The following is a 19,167-nucleotide window of genomic DNA, read 5'->3' as shown; positions in this document are numbered from 1 at the left end:
ATTTTAATGTCATAGCCAGGGCACTACTCATATGTCTTGTCCAAGAGCTCGAAGAATATGTCTTTGGTGTCTTCATCTTTATCCTTTGTTGGGGCATGCGCGCATATTAGGTTTATGTTGGCGATTTTAGCCTTGATGCAGATTGTCTTGATGCGCTCGCTCACACTGTTGAAACTCAAGACTTTTTGCCTGAGCCTAGTTCCAACAACAAATCCTCACCCAAATAGACGCTGTCTTTGTTCTCGGTATCAGTCGCCGTAGTATACATCGCAGTCTTTTAGTTTGCGTTTGCCCGGTCCATCCCATCGCACTTCTTGGATGGCGGTAATATCTGCTTTGCAGCAGTTAAGGGCTTCTGCTAATTGTTCGGATGCACGTGGTCTGTTAAGGGACCTAACATTCTACGTACAGATCCGAAGTTCGTTGTCCTTATTTCGTTTGCGTGGGTCACGACGTCACAACCCCCAACCTGAAGGGCCAGATCCTTAGTATAACTCCAAGTTCGGAGAGCCAGATAAACCGCTCCTTACAGGCCTGGGCTCCGAATATGTCGAAGAAGCCCTATAAGGTGTTCACTAAGTAGTTCAACCACAGATAATAAATTTATATATATATTTATTATCTGTGGTTCAACCTTACTGGAACTGTAGACGCAACCGTTGATTCCATCTCGAGAATTCGTCCGCTGCCGTCTGGATAAGGAGAGGTGCCTTAGTGGAAACACCTCTCCCCCTCTCTAGTTTGCTGCCCCAACAACTTTCCACTGGGGTTAGAACCCAATCCCCAGTTGAGGTACTAGGCACCCGATGTTCACCGCGGTGAGGTTAGAGTAGGGGTTGGTAGACAGAGGTGGGTTTTGAGAAAAACTTGTGGACGCTTGTGTCCTCTTGAATGCACATGTCTACCATTTGAACATCAATTACGAATATCGTTGCTTTTAATTCTATTAACTGTCAATTATCTGGTTTGCCCGACACATTGACATCTAGGTAGAACTACTCAGGTATTGTGAAAACCTGTTGTAAATTTAACCTGCTAGTTATCTTCAAAGTAGCTTAACATCACTTGACATCATTTGACATTAAGAAGGTTCAGATAACATAAGGGACATCATTTGTAGTGAAATAAATGTTGCCCAGGCAACTAGTTAGTTTTCAAGTTTCATAAACTTCAAATTTGGAACTTAACTTCTATAACCTCTCAAAAAATATTGCTTTTTCCAATTTTACAACCAACCCTTTTACATTAAACGTTGATAGTTAAGAAGAATTTTCTTGACTTATTTTCCAGTCATCTTTCCAAAAAAGTATTGTTTTGGCACCTGGCCAATGAATTGCTAAAAAACTTGCCTTAGTGTTTTTTTTTCGATTGGAACTGAACTATAAAATTTCCAATCAAACATAATTAATGATCATTAACATAACGCCACTAGATTGAAAAACTGTTGAAAACACAATATTTTATTAGGAATTTTAGACAACCTTAATCATTCCAAGAGCCTTTTTAAGAGTAACAATTTCAATTTCTTGATTGGCACTTCATATAAGATTTAAAAAACAAATAAGAGCCTTTTCAGAATAGCCTGCGCAAAGTTCAGAGCAGAGTTTAAGCATTTTAAAAAAATGACTTGAGTATATTTTGACCTAAATGCTTCGATCTATTTATGAAACACACTTGAGCACATACGAATAAACAATATTTTTTGCTACAAATGTCAATATAAATTTTCATATTATTTTCCTACAAAAAGTTAAATTATTAATCCCCAGTTGTTAAAATATTTTCCGTGTATTTCAATCAGAAATTTATTTGCAATAATCGGTATTATTGATCGTTCAAAAAATTTGCAATGATCGTTTTCGATCGTAGTTAAAAATTCCGAATATATGACACTGGTATTATTCAAATTTGAAGCACTCTGGTCACCATCTCTCAAAATCCGCTAACATCTCAAGCACATCCCTGCACCATTCTCTTAAGAGCTGTCCCTGTCACTAGAAATAGAAACAGAAACGTCAAAAACGTGTTGACGCGTGTCATCAATGAATTTTGGTCTCAATTCAACTCAAAACTCGAACGAAAGTGCTAATTCGCGATTAAATTCTTTTTCGTGAATCTGTACTTGAGTTTTCCCAAGTCAACCTTTAATTTTATCAAAAAACGAAACAAAACAAATTACTAACCTAATTTAACCAACTCAAATATTCCCTCCATCATTTGAAGTCTCCAAAATGTCTGTAAGTAGAAAAAGAAAATAAATTTTCCAAACGAAGGCGAAAGCCTTTCACTTTTTCCATGGTGCGTTTTATTGTAATCCTTGTGGTTTATTTTTCTTTTTGTTCTCTTTCTCCTTTGTGTGTGAACTTGTGCCACACACAAAAATAGCCACCAAAAGGAAAACAAGGCACCAAAGGGGCAAAACAAATTGTCGAAGAAAACACTGCAACATTGAGCTTCTATAGAAATATGGCTTTGGGTAGTACGGCTGCCTCCTTGCTCCTCAATGTTATCTTCTTTGAGTTTGGCAAATTGGCTGTGGTAAGTGTTGACAAGGACGAGAAATGAACACGAAGACGAGGATAGGAAAAACCTTGAAATTCTGATAACACTTATGTCACTTTATAGATTATGTCTGTGATAACAATTGCAACCCTTGTGGCTGCCTATCAATTCATGGCATTCATGTCAAAGGCCAAATTCTCAGAGACAGGGGCAATTCTCAGTTCGGGAAATGATCTTAACATGGAAGGCGGTATAGCTGAGTAAGTTCAAGTTTCTTAAATCGATTGAGAGAAGCATCATAAAGTTCTTTTTCCATTCTATAGAAATGCCAAGGATTTAATAATTCTCAGCTCAGGAACTCTGCTCTTGACACTCCTGTCCAACTACTTCTGGTTCTTGCTTCTGTTGGTGCCGATCCGAGCCGTCTGGATGCTCTGGGGATCCGTCATCCAACCCTGGCTGGCACAACGCAACGAAGCCGAACCAGAGCCCGACGAGAAGAAACAGCGCAAGATGGAAAGGAAAATGCGCCGCATGAGATGAAAATAACTTCCCATCCAGCGCTCCATGCGATCCACTAAGTCATAGAATTAAAGATCAAACAAAAAGAAAACAAACTCTTGTAAATTAAAGATATACACAGACAACCCATTAGACTTAGTTAAAACTTGTTTCCAGGAACCAATGGAAGCGGCTTCCCCTGGCGCAGACCATAGCTTTTATAGTATAGTTCTAGAGAGAGCTGTGTTGGAAACAACGGAACCTTCAAGTCATCCCAAAGGCCAAACTTATAATATTTATTATTTTCCCTTTGATATTGTTTTCATATTTTCAATTAATTGTGTCGTCCAAGCCAAGCCATTGAGTTTCTATTACCGGGGATTTAGGATAAAGAAACAAAAACAAAAATAATAATAAAAACTTCCTTAAAAACGCTTTTTAGAAAAAAGAATCAAAGAATTTTATTTTTTTCTTCTAAGCCATTTTATCAATCAAAATTGAACCTTCTCTTGCCATCGAAGCGGTAGCCATAGGCTGCAGCATTTTTCGTATCAACCAGAGCTGGATTACGGTGCTTGAAGAAACTGCCATGACCATGGGCTGGCCTCGACGAGCCGTTGGGCACTCCGTCTACTTCGCGCGGATAGAAAGCCTCGAACATACCCTCGGGCGGAAGTACAGCTGCGATTTTTATATCATTCGGATCGTAGCCTTGAGTTGGCGATGGTAGGAGGAGAAGCACGAAGAAGAGTGAAGTCAATGCTAGAAGTAGCCAAAAGCTACAATTCCATTTGACCATGTCTTTTGTTTTTTAATTTTTGTTTCGTTGTGGATTTTGTTGTTTTCTTTTGGTGTTTGTTTTTGGTATACAAAAGGAACACAGAAATAAAAACTTTCTCCCAGTTGAATGGCAAAGTGACAACAAAACACACAAAGCTCTCTCGAGACAACCACGACACCACTCTGGGGTAATGTGCACGATTAACTGGCTTGAGATGGCGACAATTGAGAGTTTTGTACTTTTGCAATTTTTGCCATTGGTTTTGGTTTGGTTAATGGTTTAAGGTTTGGTTTCGGAATGAGTGAAGAGTGAGTGGAAACGTAGATTAGTTGGTGGATATGAGAGACATTTGATAGCCTAACTGAAGGTAGGTAAGTGGGTGAGGTTTAGCTCACAATTTTACTGCGCTAAACGTGATTTAAACTTGAACTTTTTTCAAAGGGAAAGATATTTCAGACCTAAATCGTTTGTAAGGTGTTTTATGTTATATGTCACTCTTTATTAACAGGTGGAAAAGAAGAGACATGCTTGACTCCTGAACACGATAACATTTGAAAAATTTCAACTTTTATATGCATAAGTAATTTCTCAAATGAGAGCATCACTAACAGTTCAAAACATTGCAAAAGTTATTAGTTTGAAATTCTTATGAATCTGGGATCAAACAACGTCTTAACATTTTGGTGTATTATCGTACCGTCCCAGCCTTTTTTTAAATGTCCATACATTTTCTATAGGTTTTAGGTTTGGACTTTGCACTTGATACTGCATTGTTTACAAGATGTGCCTACCAAGACAATTTTTACGATCTTAGAGGTATGCTTAGTATTTCTATCTTGTTGAAATAAAATAACATTTTTGGGTTTCTCGTCATAAAGGTATGTTAAATTTTTCTTTAGAATAATTTTTACTAACGGTGAAGGTACCTTCTTAAGGCATTGCCAATTGTTTAGTTAACATCAATAGCTCCTTAGCTCGAGCATCTCTATCGGTAAGTGATGTTGGTCACAATTTGTACATTATATTTCGCCTTTTTCTAACTTGAAGCATTGTTCGATTGCAAATTTTATTTTATTTTGTCATTTCAACAATTTGATTTTTCAAAATATCAGACTTTTACTTAATTTTTCTAGAAAAACGATGTAACGGAAAATGTATACAGGATTCAAACTTAAAAATGTTTTATATATCAAGAAATAGTTTAGTTTGAAAATCTAGTTTTCTTAAATAGATTTTTAGTCGAAAACTAATGTTTACCAATTTAAGTAGGATTTCTTAAATTTTTACAAATTGGATGAATAATATTAATTTGAGTGAGATCGAGAACCGAACACCAATTTTTATTTTTATTTTTTAATGAAAATACGGAATGTTGGATTTTTATAAGAAAAACTACTGAAACAACAATATTTTCTGTGAAATAAAAAAAAATTGAAGAAAATATTTTTAGTTTTTTAAAGATTTTTGACTCGTAAGTAATTTTTAAAAAAGTTTTAGTATTGTTTTTTTGTTAGGTTTTAATTTTTTGAAAAAAACAACCTATTAGATTTTCCTCAACATTTAACTGAGTGTTGAAAACAATATTTTCTAAAATATAAAAGTACTTTAAAGCCATTATCTCAAATTTTTGAAAAGATATTTGAGTCGAAATTCAATTTTTACCAACTTTGAGTAATGTTTTTTTAGGTTTTTATTTTTTATAAAAAAAACTGTCAATTAAATTGTTCTCAGAATTTTACCAGATATAATAATTCGTCGCACAAAGTTGTTTTGGAGATAAAATCATTTCTATTTGGAAAATTTTCGAGATATCAGTTTGTTTTTCAGTTTTTTGATTTATAAAAAAAACCCATTAATTGGAAAAAATATATTTTTGGTATCACTTAACAATGTATTATATAAAATTTAATTCAAGTCTCTAGCGATTTTGGTTCATAAGATATTTAGGGTTAACTAACATTTTCACCTTTTTTTAAACTGCTATGGTAAAAAAAACTCGCACGCCCTTTCTTTATCTTTTTGCCTTTTTGTGTGAGTAACAAAATTTATTTGAAATCGATATCTCTTCTGGTTCTTGAGCTATGGACGACGAAAAAAACGTCGCGAAGGACGTACGGACGTACGGACGTACGGGCGTACGAACGTACGAAGGTACGTAGGTACACGCACGCACAGACATCTTTCTAAAAATCTTTTATTTCGACTCTAGGGACCTTGAAACGTCGAGTAATGTCAAAATGTTCAATTTGACAAATCGGATCCATTACAATAACTTACTATGGGAACTTAATAATTTTGTACAACGAAAAATAACGTTTTTAACATTTGGAAAAATTTTGAGAAAAATCGGATTGACAGTTTTTTTTACAATACAATAAAAACCTAACAAAAAACAATACAAATACGACTCAAAAAGCTTTTAAAATTACAAATATTGTCTTCAAACTTGTTTTATTTCACTGAATATGTTGTTTTCGATATTGACTAGTTTTTTTTTTTTAAACACAAAATAGTACGCAAATTTGGTAAAAATTGATGTTCGGTTCTTGATATATCTTAAATTAATTTTATTCATCCAATTTGTTAAAATTTAAGAAATTGGTAAAACAATTTTTTCGACTAAAAATCTATTTAACAAAACTAGATTTTCAAACTAAACTATTTCTTTATATAAATAATATTGTTGGTAATTTTAAAATTTGTAAGAATAATTCAACTTACAACTTTTTTAACAAAACCCGAAAACCTACAAACCTTTTAAGCAAGAAAAATCGACAGACAAGATGGGAAGTTATCAGTGTGGGTCACATCCTAGCCTCTTTTTATATTTAAAAATTGTTACAACTGAAAGAAAATCTGTCAGAATAATAATTAAAAAAAACATACAAATAGCAAAAAGTTTTGGGAAAATCAAATGTTAAAATTAACTAAGTAAAACAAAAAACCAACTAAAACTAATAAAATTGGCAATTTTCAAGAAGAAATGGTAAGAAAACATCTGGAAATTGAGATTCTATAAAAAAAAGTAAATTTAACAATTGCAGCTTTGACATAAAATAAAAACTTCAAAAAGAGAGTTTGTTCGTAAACTACTGAATTAACATCAAGTTTGAAGCTCGTCTCAATTCTTTAATTAACTGAATTGAGTTGAAATGAGCTTGATTTTACTAGATTTCGGTCAAGGGATTGGAGTCGATTCAACATTTGTGAAGAAAAACCTGTGTGGAGGAGTTGGTTTTACTATCTGCATTTTAGAAAGTGCTGTCAAACTTAATCATTTTTAAATCTTCTTGTGTGGTGGAAACACCCAAAAGATTTATTTAATCTAAACTGAGATAAACCTTTGGTGGAAACATAGCAAAACTTAATTATCTTTTCTATAAGCAAAATAAGCCCAGTTAGTTTATTTTCATTAACAAAACCAAATAATATAAACAGTAGCAGATTGATTTTTTCGCCAATGGAAAACACATGATTCCAAATGCACAACTACTCAACGAGATACAAATGCAATATCAATCGTACCAACATTTGAGAACGAAATTACATAAGATCCATTCGAGACTCCTATAAATGTCAAAAAACCCATCCGTAGTAAGATTCTACTTTAACTTTTATCGGTCCTATTCATACTGCGGATATTGTGTTTGTTATTCGTGTAAAATCTTACTATACTATTGACAGATTTTCCAACAAAAGACGGGTATTATATACAGGGCCGTCGAGAGGAATTCCGGGCCCGGGACGGACAAATCTCGGGCCCACCATATTTACCATTTTTTTTTTCAAAGTTCATGCCCACTGGTATGGTATGTTCTCATTTCAATTACAAATAGCATGAAATTGGTTGGAATTAACGTAAATAATATTTTTTTTCCAAAGTGAAAAAGAAATTTGTCTTTAAAAAAACTAGTATTTTAAAAGGTTTACATTAAATACTCTTTATTGTTTTTCTTTATATTAAAATATTATCACAATGTTCTCATTAGATTTAGTTTGCAAACGAGCTTTCCTAGGTTTCTGAGTAGCAAAACAACTTATAATTGCATTTAAATTCAATTTCCTTGCCAAAGGTGTAGCAAGTCCGCAAACGCGATCTTGTGATGAGCACGTAGGATGAAAATTCTTTGTTCTGGTAAGGACGATTAATTAACGTTTGGAACTAGCTACGCTTACAGGTATGGTGGAGAACGGACAGCAACACAGATGTTGGGGAAAATCGTCTCCAAGTTCTGATTCAAAATTGGCTCTATAAATGAGTTTCAGATGAACCTTGTAGCGGAGTTTTAAATTCCAATTTCATCCATCGTTGCAAACTGTCATAAAAATGAAAATGTAGCATTCAAATTTTTGATCGTATCGCCCCGATGAGAAATTCTAGATATAAATGAATCAACTATGACGTAAAAGGTGTTTCTCTTAAAATGTATTTCTTCGTCTGATTCCATTTGCTCTCCAGCTCCAAGATTTTCTCCAAAATGTGTCTTTAATTGCCTTTTTCGTTCGATGGGAAAGATTCTGGAACATCACCCAATCCAGCAACTGCTTTGCATTCAGATAGAATATGATCCCATCTGTTCCGAATAATGTTCAAATCGGAAATCAAGCTTTCGAGATTTCGAATTTCAACGTCAATAGTTCATTAAAAGCACTAAGCACTAAGTTCAATTTAAAGCACTAAGTACTTCGTACCAAATCGAAGACATAAGAACGCATTCCAATTTGTGCATATATTTTAAAACTCCATGTACATCTCTTCGAGCTTCAGCAGTTAAATTATTATCACTTAAGGCTTCTAATAATTTTCTAAAGGTTTTTCAGATAATCTGCAAATGGTTTCACTGCCTCAATTCTAGCTGATCATTTTGTATCGGAAACTTTGTTAAGGGACCCGGGAACATTTTTTTAAAGATTTCCGAACGTTGGACACTGCTGTTAAACAAGTTAAAACACTTTTGAACAACACCAAAACAACCGTTCGCTATATACACACTTTGAAGTGATTTGATATCCTTCCAATCTTCAGTAAACAACTTATTCAAAATATTAATTAATTAATATTACGGAAACCATAATTTAAAAACGTTTGTGTGGGATTTTCCGGTCCACCGAAACCGAATCAAAAATTTCGTTCCCAGCAGAAACAAAAATAGGAGAAAAGAAACTTAATAAAAGCAGAAACCGAAACAAATATTTGGGTTTTGTTTTAAGTTTCCGGGCCCCTATTTTGACATTACAAATTTTCAAAATAAAATAAATTTGAAATTTACGTTAAACTAAATAAGAAAACCGAAACAATTTATTACAACTTTCTTTCAATAGTTCAGAGTTGCCCAGTGTTTCATTAAATATTATCAAGAGTAAGCCTATAATAAACGGGGGCCCAGATCGGCAAGTTTGTGACTGATAGATTGGTAGATAACATGCAAACAGGGCCCTATTGCGAAAGCATGAATGATTTTAAATTTTCGGGTCCCTAAAATAATTGGAAATAGGTATGCTGATAATGAATATAGAATATATTTAAAAAAACACTATTCCTCAATGCTTTCAATTTTCCGGGCCCCTAAAAACTCGCGGGCCCGGGGGGGTTCTCCCCCTTTCCCCTTTCCTCTCGACGGGGCTAAATATGTTCTGATCGATCGAAAATAACGCAAAGATTTTGTTTTGAGGGAAAAAAGTGTAATTGCGCATTTATTTTTCTCTAAAAATTTATTTTTCTATTTTCAGTTCAAAAGTGAAACGAATAGTACCAATGATTTGTGTTCCAATTTCACACAATTCCAATGACAGATTTCTGTCAGTAAAAATTTGTCTGTGGCTTTCAATCAGGATCATTTTTTTCAATGACAGAAATTCTTAATGAAAGCTATAAACGACCTGCCAAACAAACTCCAATGTTTGTTTTCAATGGTGAAAACCAATGATAGTTATAACTGGCGCCCAAATATCAATATCAAGTCAAGTCCACTTATCCTAAAAATGACAGCTGATTATGTTTATTCTTTCAAGCTGAACTTTATAACTTTGCAATTTCCATTTATTGTTATTGTGTAAGAGGGTTATTTGCCAAATTGGATAAAAAATAGATATTCTTTAAAACAGACAATATAAATCGTGATGGACTTGTAGCTTGCTTAGAGAGTGTTTTGTAGGAAATAATATTTTTGAAAGCTTTTTAACTATCAAATTAAATTAGAGATTACCGAATTAAAAGTCAGAGTTTCATATGACACTTGACTAACCAGTTTCCTTGGCTAAAATTAACAGTCAAGTAATGCAGTTGACTACAAATGAAGTCCCTTATGTTGTTTAATTATTGACCAACATTTCCAATAAAATCTATAACCAACCAATCAGTTTCCGGAACAGTTGATTCAACTTTGTCAAAATATAAAACGTATCGTTCCACTGATTTGTGTTTCAATTTTATACAATTCCATTGAAAGATCTCTAAGAGAAAAAAATGTCCTATTGTGTGACATTAGTTTGATCTCTTTGAACGACCTGTCAAAAAATTCCTAGGGCGATTATGAAGCTAAAATGGCCCCTTTGAAAGGAAGTTAATTATTGTTTTCCACTTTGGTTGGTCCTCAAGACTCGGCTATTATATACATAAGTATAAACTCTGTACACTCTTGTAGAGAGGAACAATCTAAAAGACATCTGTGTAGTTGTCAAAAAAATTATGCTGATAGGTTTAAAATTATAGGAATATCACCAGCGCCACCAGCACGTTGGCCAATGCACTAAAATTTCATATTCTATGAGAGTACTCTAGATTTTATATTCAATGCTACAGCATTAGGTTAAAAAATGAAAAGGAATGCTTTCCTATGAGCCACTGTATAGTATTTAAATTTAAATAGGTTTAAATTTAGTTAAGTTATATCTATATTTTATTTTCCAAGATAAAAGGCAGTCGGTTAAGTGCTTATAACCTAAGATTAAACTCTTTAGGCGCTCCTCAAAACACCAAGAAGTTTGGTTATTCTTTCCGGAAATGGATTTTGATGCGATGAGCCTTTCCTATTTTTCAGATTGTTCATGTCTCGCAATTTAATTATGAAATGGAACCTAAATAAGAAGAACGTTTAGGTCTATGTTCATACTCGGAGCCTTGTACGTCATTTTTAGCGTAACTAAACTATTTATTTTCATACAACAATAATCATTACATAGAGTGTTGAAAAGTTTTCATAGGATTTTTTCTTGGTTTGACAGTTGAGAATGTCAAATGGTGTTGACATTTCTGTTCCATTCGAATTGATTATTTGGTTCTGTTCACACTCTGGCGGCATCATCGATCATTATTTCTCTCGAATTGAAGAAGATGCTGCCATATCCAATTTGACTGATAAATAAGCTAAACATAGACGACATTTGGTTCCGACAAGACGGCGCAATTTTTCATGCAACACTCATCAATTTTTTGGAAAATCAATTTGGAGGCAACTTTACTTCCAAAAGTGGTCCTTTAAACTAGCCTTCTCGTTAATGTCAATTAACGCCTCTCAATTAATTTTTGGGGGCTATGTTAAGTCATTAGTCTGTACTAAAATCCTATCAACTTTTGAAGCCACCATTGATGTCTTGGGTTTAGATTTATTGAAAAAAGTAGTGAAAAGTGTAGTGACCGAAAAAACTTTGTAACTCGTAAACGCAGTAGACATTTGTCGGAAATCATATCTAAAAAGTAAATACCATGAAATTATCTTTCGAATTATAATAATAAACAATATTTCTATTTTGTATTATTATTTAAATTTCCCAATTTATTTTAAGTAAATTTTATATATGATATTGCTATGACTGTAAAAAGGTAAATCATATTAAGTTGACTCCAAATTCATTACCACCTGCAAGCCAAACATAATATCACCTTTAAGTCAACTTAAGACATTTTAAATTAGGACTAATCAGGTAAAAAATGTACCTTCGTTTTCAATTAATTACCTAAGTAGAGTAATAAAAAATATTACATATACTTAATGCGTTCAAAAAATTGTAAATGCGATAATTTAATCCCTCAGGATTTTCCAAACAACCTTTTTCTCAAGCTTGCAGGTAGAAGCTTATATTACAAATCCAGTCAGGTATTTCACTTGGAACTTTAAACAAAATATTTAAGGTTCTGCACATTTACTTTCGAAATCAGTTCAGTTTTGAATTTAAAACGATCAACAAGTTAAATTTTGATAAAAGTAAAAAAATTATATTAAAAAATAATACAAAATGTTGAGTTCCGATAATTCTGTTGAAAAACCATTGTACTCTTCTGTAGTGGCGACACCAAGAAGTTTCTATAAAGAAAATCAATTTACATTCCTGTCAACTAACAATGACAGTACAGATTGTGACAGTGATCATCATTCCAAGGATGAACTTGACATTTCATCGTTCAGACATTTGGGAAGTGATAAGTTCAAGATTGATCGGAGGAAGCTTGAGAAAATGATTGAAACATCAAGCAACACCGTTGGAGTAAACAATGCTGAGTACTTTTTCAAGAACATCATGGACACTACCGATACCTTTATCACCTGGCAGAAGAATTTGAAGATTGGCGCCCGGACCAGGAAGCATCCTTTTGTTAATATTGTCGGAAAACCAAATGACATAGCTTGGGCAAAGGGACTCATTCTATCGAAATTGGCAACAAGAGGACCATTACTCAAAATGAAAATGAATATCTCAGATTCTACATGGAGCCTCAAAACCATTATGGATGAGACTGAAACACTTATCCATTTTCCCGATTCAAATAATCCCAATCTAATGGCGATGTACGGAACTCTTGATCGCTTGGAACAAGCCAGAGTACGCCTGCGATCATTAACTCCATTGCTGATGTCATTTGAATTACCCAACGGAATGCAGCTGTCAAAATATCACATCGAGTACATAAAGAAGTTGGAAAGCTTCTGCGATGTAAAGATTATTTTTATGTCACTGCCGAAACAGAGTTCCTTCTTTGCTATAGTCAAGGGAACCGAGGGCAGTGTTGATAACTTAAAGGAAGCCGTTCGACTGTTGGTGAACGCCACATGTGGAAAAACAGTGGACACTGTCTTGCTGAACATCAAAGTGGAAGTTCCTAGACAACTTTTTGAACTATCGATGTCTGCAGAAAACAGCTTAACTCTGATCGAACTTATGGAAAAGACCTCAACAATTATCTCCATTCCATCATATTCTAATGACAGCAATGTAAAAGACTTGACACCTGTCATCATTACCGGAACAATGGAAGGAGTTTGTGAGGCTAAGAAAGAAATAATGTCACAACTGCCAATTGAACTGACATTTGACGTCCAGGAAAATCCCTACTACACTGCTGAAATTCTTAGTCTTGGCATGAAGTATGGAATATCTCTGACCATGAAGCACAATCCAAAGGACAACAGTGAAACAATTACCATGATAGCTCCGGAGAAAATAATTTCACACATCTATGAAGCCAATGAGGAAGTCATGGAAATGCAACAAGAAATTTGCGACAATGAGACCGAAATACCGAAAGCATACTTCAAGGCTTTGGAAAGTGACAGTTTTGACAGTATTCACTTAAGTCAATATGCTGATATCTCAAAGAAAATATGGACACCGCTTGAGTTGAATAATGAGACCTGTCATCAGCAAGGTGCCAACAATAGGGCTTCACAGTGCAGCGATTGGACCGAAGTGAGTAATGACAGTCGGCATTTCTATTGTGAATCTTAATCAGTAAAAGAACAAATTTATAGAATGATTTTTAAACTTATCTCTCAAGACAAAAATGTATTTTATGTTTAAACTTTTAGTAGCTATTAGGAAATAAAAAAATATATGATATAAAAATGGTGGTTTATATTTTTTAAAAAACTTGCTTTACTTTTCTTCCTTTGGCCTTTGCTTGGAAAATAATAATTTTTCCATTGAATTAAATTATCTCTTTGTTTGTATTATCTACTAGGGCTGCCTTGTGACTTTATAGATGTCAAATACATTTATGTATTTATTTCGATCTTAACTTGAACCTACAAAAAAAAGGATATTTTACATATTTGAGTTTTGGTTACAGTGTTTTTTCCGTGGATGAAAATAAATTAATTTATTTTTGATCTAAAGCTGTCAAAACGCTAATGTTCTCTGTTTTTGCATTCCATTGGGGAAATAAATAGATTTATTTTTGATTTAAGATCAAGATCTGGATTTTCAACCCCTATTTGTGTTAAAAATTATACAATTATAAACAAATGTTTAGCTGAAAATTTGACAGCTCTAAAGCACTTCTTAACACGTTCACGAAGTAACACTAATACAAGTTCAATGTGCCATAAAAAAATAATTTTTGACGGATATCTGAATTCACCCCATTAGTAAAAAAAAATTGTTCTTTTAGATACAGATCTGTCAAAAGCTGACTCCTTATTTTTGCGTGGTATTTGAAAAAAATTTCTTGACTAATTTTTTAATCCTACACTAAGTATTTATTAATAAATCTATTGAAAATATTAAAAAACTTTAAAAACAATTATTTCATAAATCATTTTCATTTTCTACTTCTGAAGTATACCTGTTAAACAAATTCGTTTAAGAACTTGACAGGTACTTTCACATTACTTACTAGAAAAACAATTATTTCAACAACATGGGGTTTTTCAAAATTTGAACTTCCGATAACCTATTAAAAAAATGGCGTTTTCATTTGAAAGTGCGGAGTTTTGATTTCCTCTTAGGCCTTCAACCATGTTTTCCAAATAAGATTTCTTTGTTTCCGATTTAAAAAGGACTACCGTAAGATTTAAACACTTTATTCTTGGGAGATTTCTAAACTATCAGAGGATTTTTAGACATTTTGTAATTCTTAAGCTAAGTTCATATTTTTTTCCCGGTTGCCAAACAATTCCAGCTTTTAATTTAATTGATTTATCATAAACAAAAAGTAAATTAAATTCCATTCAGACATATTAAAAAGCTTTTGACGGGCGATTATCTTTACTTTGAAGTAAGAACATTACACTAAAATTTTTTAAGATTATGGCAGTTTCAAATAGTGTTTGAGGTGATGAAGTTTCATGTAGATCATGATATGTACTCGTAATATGAGTTTAATTTACTTCAATTTTTTTTTCTTTTTAAGCTCAGATTTGAGAACATCAAGTATGCTTTAAGCAGCGTTCTCAGTGCTTTACGATTTATTTATGAAACACACTGAAGCACTGAACTGTCAAAGTTTTAGAATTTATATTTTTTGCCATCTGTCATTTCACACGAATAAAGTGATATTAGCCGCACTTAGCTCTTATTTTAAAAATAAAATCAAATTAAGCGATTTGTTATCTGAGCTAAAAAAGGAATACAGATGTTTTTTTGACAGCTTAATTCTCTGGTTTGAACTTAGAAAGAAAACAGCCTTTTAAAAACATACAGAATCTGTTTCCAGACATAATACATTTTCCGTTTTTAAATGAAATTTTATTGTGATCTGATCTACTGACTAATAATAGATATAAATATCTTACTTCTACTGTCAAAACTATAAAAATGAAATTGTAAGGATAGGATTGCTCAATTATTCGCTGTCGCAAAATTCACATAGGATGAAAAGAAATACAAAATTTGCAATTTTGGGTAAAAACTTCTGTTTATATAGATTACTAAGAATATTCTATAACTCAAGAAGAATATAAACTTGCCACATAAATTTCATTCCCAAAAATTTGACGTCTTTCAGTTAAACTTCATTGTGGCTACTGTTTTTCGATTGGTAGTAATCCACAGCTAATGATCGATGAAATAAAAATTGGACAGTTTATATTTCTAAAATCTCAGAGATTTCCATCTTTTCAGAAATATAAACAGAACTTGTCATATGAATTGACATTTGATGAATTGAATTGGTGAGAAAGAAATGAAAACTAATTTGATTGCTTAGTGAGTCTGAATAGTGAATTCTGTTCACAATTCATTCTCGAGTTCTGTCAATCCGTCTGAGAAAATTCTCTGAAGTCTCAGAAACTCAAACAGGTTAAATGAAAACTCGATTGGGAATTGAATAAGACAAATCTGTCAACCAAACTGTTCTTTGTTTAATTGTCCTACGAAAAGACATCGATGGTAAAAGCTTTTGACGTAAGACAGTTCAAAAAGGTTACGTTAAACACAAAAAAATAGTCCAACTTTTAATCTGTCAAATGTTTAAAGTAAGGATTATTGACAGTTGATACATTTTCATTCAAAATGAGCTAACTGCTATTCGAAAAAAAGTCTTATAATGACATTTGAGTAATCAGCCATAGCTGGAAATGGTTTATAATACATTTTCGGACTGGCAAATGACAAATGTCAATCAATCAGAAAAATAAAAAGGATAGATGAAAAAAAAGAAACAAAAAAATTGAACTTGTTTAACTTAATTTTTTATTGAAATGCGTTTTTTTATAAATTTTTTGCTTTAAATATTTGTTAAGGGCAGAAGATAAATGTTTCGTATTTAACCTTAGTATAAGTTTTCAGTAATTTGTTAAAATTTTTCAGTATTGATTTTATCAAAATACATTTCCCCATCCAACACAAATGAGTCTTCCAGCAACATTTTCTTCTGATCCAACAATTAAAGGTGAAGAAACCACTGATGTAGGCGATTGAGGTTCAGTTTCAAAGCTAGATTGATGAGAACCTTGGTCAATATTTAACTGGTGTAGAAGTAAATCAGGATATGTTTGAGCTTCTTGAAAACTAGTGTTGTAGACTTCTTCGTTTCTCTGAAGTTCTCCACAAATTGTCCAATCGCTTGATTGTTGATAATACATTTGTTCTGATGCTTCAACAATAACAGCTTGAGGCGGTACTTGATAGTTGCTCATCAAATATCCTTCGTCAGAATAACTTGTTGGTATCCATCCATAATTCGTAGTTGGGATTGTTTCTTGAACAATTTCTGATGGTTGCATAAAATTGTAAGATGGTTGATAAGCAATTTGGCTTTGTGGCAAATATTGGACACTTTGATCTACATAGCCAAATGATTGATTGTAAGCTGGATCATAGATCGTCCAATTATTGTTGTTTTGTTGATACTCATGGGTTGTTTGACTGTCTGAGGAGATTTTAACTGGCGATTGTTCACTTGAATAGCCTTCACTCGTGATGTCACTTCGTTCCACCAAATTTTCGACATAATTGTCCATTTCATTGTCCATTTCCGGATCCATTTCTGGTTGGCAGCCATTGCCAAACAAATACAACGAGTTGACCATATGTTTGTCGTAGGGAAACATCGAATTGATGTGCCGAATGCTTCGATAAACTTCGTAGATTGTATCAATGAGTTTCTCAGAACCTTTGACAGTCACGGACATTCCACTTTCCCGTTCCTTATGGGATATTGTAATGCAGACTCCAGCTCTTCTTCCAAGTTCCATAATTTCGGTGGCACTCTCATTTTCAGCAGAAATGTCAAAAGTCAGCTCAATCGGAAAATAACCAACCAATTCGGATCTTGCCATCAGGACTTCGTCAATAGTTCCTGTTATAGTCACTTGTGATCTTCGACTGCCTCTTATTGTTAGATCTGGGAAAAATATTTTAGTATTCGTGTGCTCCATTATCGCAATGATATTTTCGCAATTCTCTCCCTTGACGGATTCTTGATGTTGAGGCGGAACTTCCAGTTGAACACTTACTATGGTAAAATTTGCCATCTTTCCCAGAGCATAGCCAAGAAGAGAGCGTGAAGCTTTCTTTACCTTATCAACTCTTCTCGTTGAACCTCGAATCAAGACCAACAAAGTATTCGGCTTGGGGCTCGATGCAAACATAACTTGAACTTTAAAATAATTCCCAATTCTCTCAGAAGATGGTATTGGCTGATTCATCGGTAATTCAAACGACATCACTATGGGCGAAGATAAACGTAGTAAGCCCCTTGCATTTTCCAGATCCTCCAGAGTCCCATGAAGTGTCACCTGATTACCCTTCTTCACCAAATTCGGATCGGGAAATTGAATATGGGTTTGAGTGTGATCCATGATGCGATTGATGTTGTTATTATTTCGTCCCATGATAAAATAATGATCAGCATTGGCAATGGACATTTTAAGTCTAAAAACAGCATTGCTAACTTCAAGGCTCGCTAAGATCAGACCTTTGGCCCAAGTTACGTCTTCCATTCGTCTTCCCCAAACACGAATGAAGGGATGCTTTTTGATGTTATTAGCGTCCCACTTAAGTGATGGTAGCCATTCGATTTCAGTTTGAGTTGAATTCATTATTTGTTCGAAATATAAATCTGCGTTTGTTTTTCCATCATCATCGAACGCCATCATCATTTTCTCCAACTTTGTTCGATCAATTTGAAACCGTTCCTCATGGTAGACTTCTTCTTCGAGTGCATCGATCTGTTTTGAAATTTCTGCATTTAATTTCGAATGAAGATGTTTTGGGTCAGAAATATCGATGGTCTGAAAGTTTTCTTGCACTGTTAGAATTTGTTCTTCAGGTGAGGTCGACATTTTTAATTCTTATAAATCTTTTCTTTTTTAAATATTTTTACTTTCATAGGGGACTAAACAGTTATTCACTGGTCTTGAAAATATGACAAACTAACTGACCGATAATTATTTGCATTCCTTTTTATAAGTTTAGAACTTAAGCAGGTAAAATAAAAAAGGGCTAAATCTTAATTAGCTGATTTTTCTCAAAAGTAATTAGGCACATTTAATAAATCCTTTCTTCGACGCAACATTGAGTCAACAGGTAGATTTTATTACTGTGTTACCCTTTAAATTCTTAATCTTTGGTTATTTATTTTGTAGGACTTAACAATTTTAACACAACATTTTTAAACGTATATTTTTAAATTCCAAGAAACAATTAAAAATTGAGAACATTCCTTGTTGCATCAAAATTCTTAGCTCAGATTCATGACTATACTGAATAATAAATTGAATTTTTGAAAGATTTCAATCACTTGATTGGTTCGTTGATAAAGAGAAGATTGAATTCTTTCAATTGTAAAAAGAATGGTTATTGAAGAATTTGAAGTTAGAATTTCAAAGTAAAGTCAATGCAATTTTTGATTATATTCACAGGAGGAGCAAGAGTCTAAAAGAATAATTCAATTGGTCAAAGAATCTGCTCCGGCTAACAACATCAGAATTAATTGTTCAGTTTTTAAGAAATGGTATGACTGGGAATGTCAACAGCTCTGTAAAAATTCTTTTCGATTCTTTAAATTATTTAGGAAAACTCCTTCCAGCTTCTTTAAAACTTAATAACTTAGTATTTCAGCAAACAAACAATATAGACAAGTTTGTGAGGAAAAGCAAACAATTTATATAAACACCGCTGGAAATAGTCTTGTGTCTTGAAGAGTCTCTAAATCATTTTACTTACAT

The 19,167-nt window shown here is 33.3% G+C and overlaps 3 protein-coding genes across 4 annotated transcripts; 2 read left to right on the top strand and 1 right to left on the bottom strand.

Moving 5' to 3' along the window:
- The first annotated feature begins 1,789 nt into the window (after window positions 1-1,789).
- On the top strand, window positions 1,790-3,462 carry LOC129952028 (transmembrane protein 208). 2 transcript variants are annotated; one of them, XR_008782260.1, is made up of 5 exons: window positions 1,790-2,237; window positions 2,386-2,538; window positions 2,626-2,762; window positions 2,826-3,124; window positions 3,181-3,462. XR_008782260.1 is itself a non-coding variant. In XM_056064449.1 (4 exons), exons 1-4 carry the CDS (start codon window positions 2,232-2,234, stop codon window positions 3,043-3,045), a joined length of 516 nt encoding a protein of 171 aa, XP_055920424.1. In that variant the 5' UTR covers window positions 1,791-2,231; the 3' UTR covers window positions 3,046-3,153. The 2 variants fall into 2 exon arrangements, 1 of the variants encoding a protein (XP_055920424.1); XM_056064449.1 differs by lacking the exon at window positions 3,181-3,462 and having other exon boundaries at window positions 1,791-2,237; window positions 2,826-3,153.
- LOC129952029 (uncharacterized) lies at window positions 3,429-4,006 on the bottom strand. The gene has a single exon (XM_056064450.1). It carries the CDS (start codon window positions 3,800-3,802, stop codon window positions 3,491-3,493), a length of 312 nt encoding a protein of 103 aa, XP_055920425.1. The 5' UTR covers window positions 3,803-4,006; the 3' UTR covers window positions 3,429-3,490.
- Window positions 4,007-12,019: 8,013 nt separating this feature from the next.
- Window positions 12,020-13,507, top strand: LOC129949068 (protein bicaudal C-like). The gene has a single exon (XM_056060291.1). The coding sequence runs from the start codon at window positions 12,020-12,022 to the stop codon at window positions 13,505-13,507; it is 1,488 nt and encodes a 495-aa protein (XP_055916266.1).
- The last annotated feature ends 5,660 nt before the right edge of the window (window positions 13,508-19,167 follow it).

Source organism: Eupeodes corollae, chromosome 3 (genome assembly GCF_945859685.1).
Source record: "Eupeodes corollae chromosome 3, idEupCoro1.1, whole genome shotgun sequence".
Classification (NCBI taxonomy): Eukaryota; Metazoa; Arthropoda; class Insecta; order Diptera; family Syrphidae; genus Eupeodes; species Eupeodes corollae.
The sequence above is the reverse complement of the archived record's forward strand: the minus strand, read 5'-3'. Positions and strand labels throughout refer to the sequence as shown.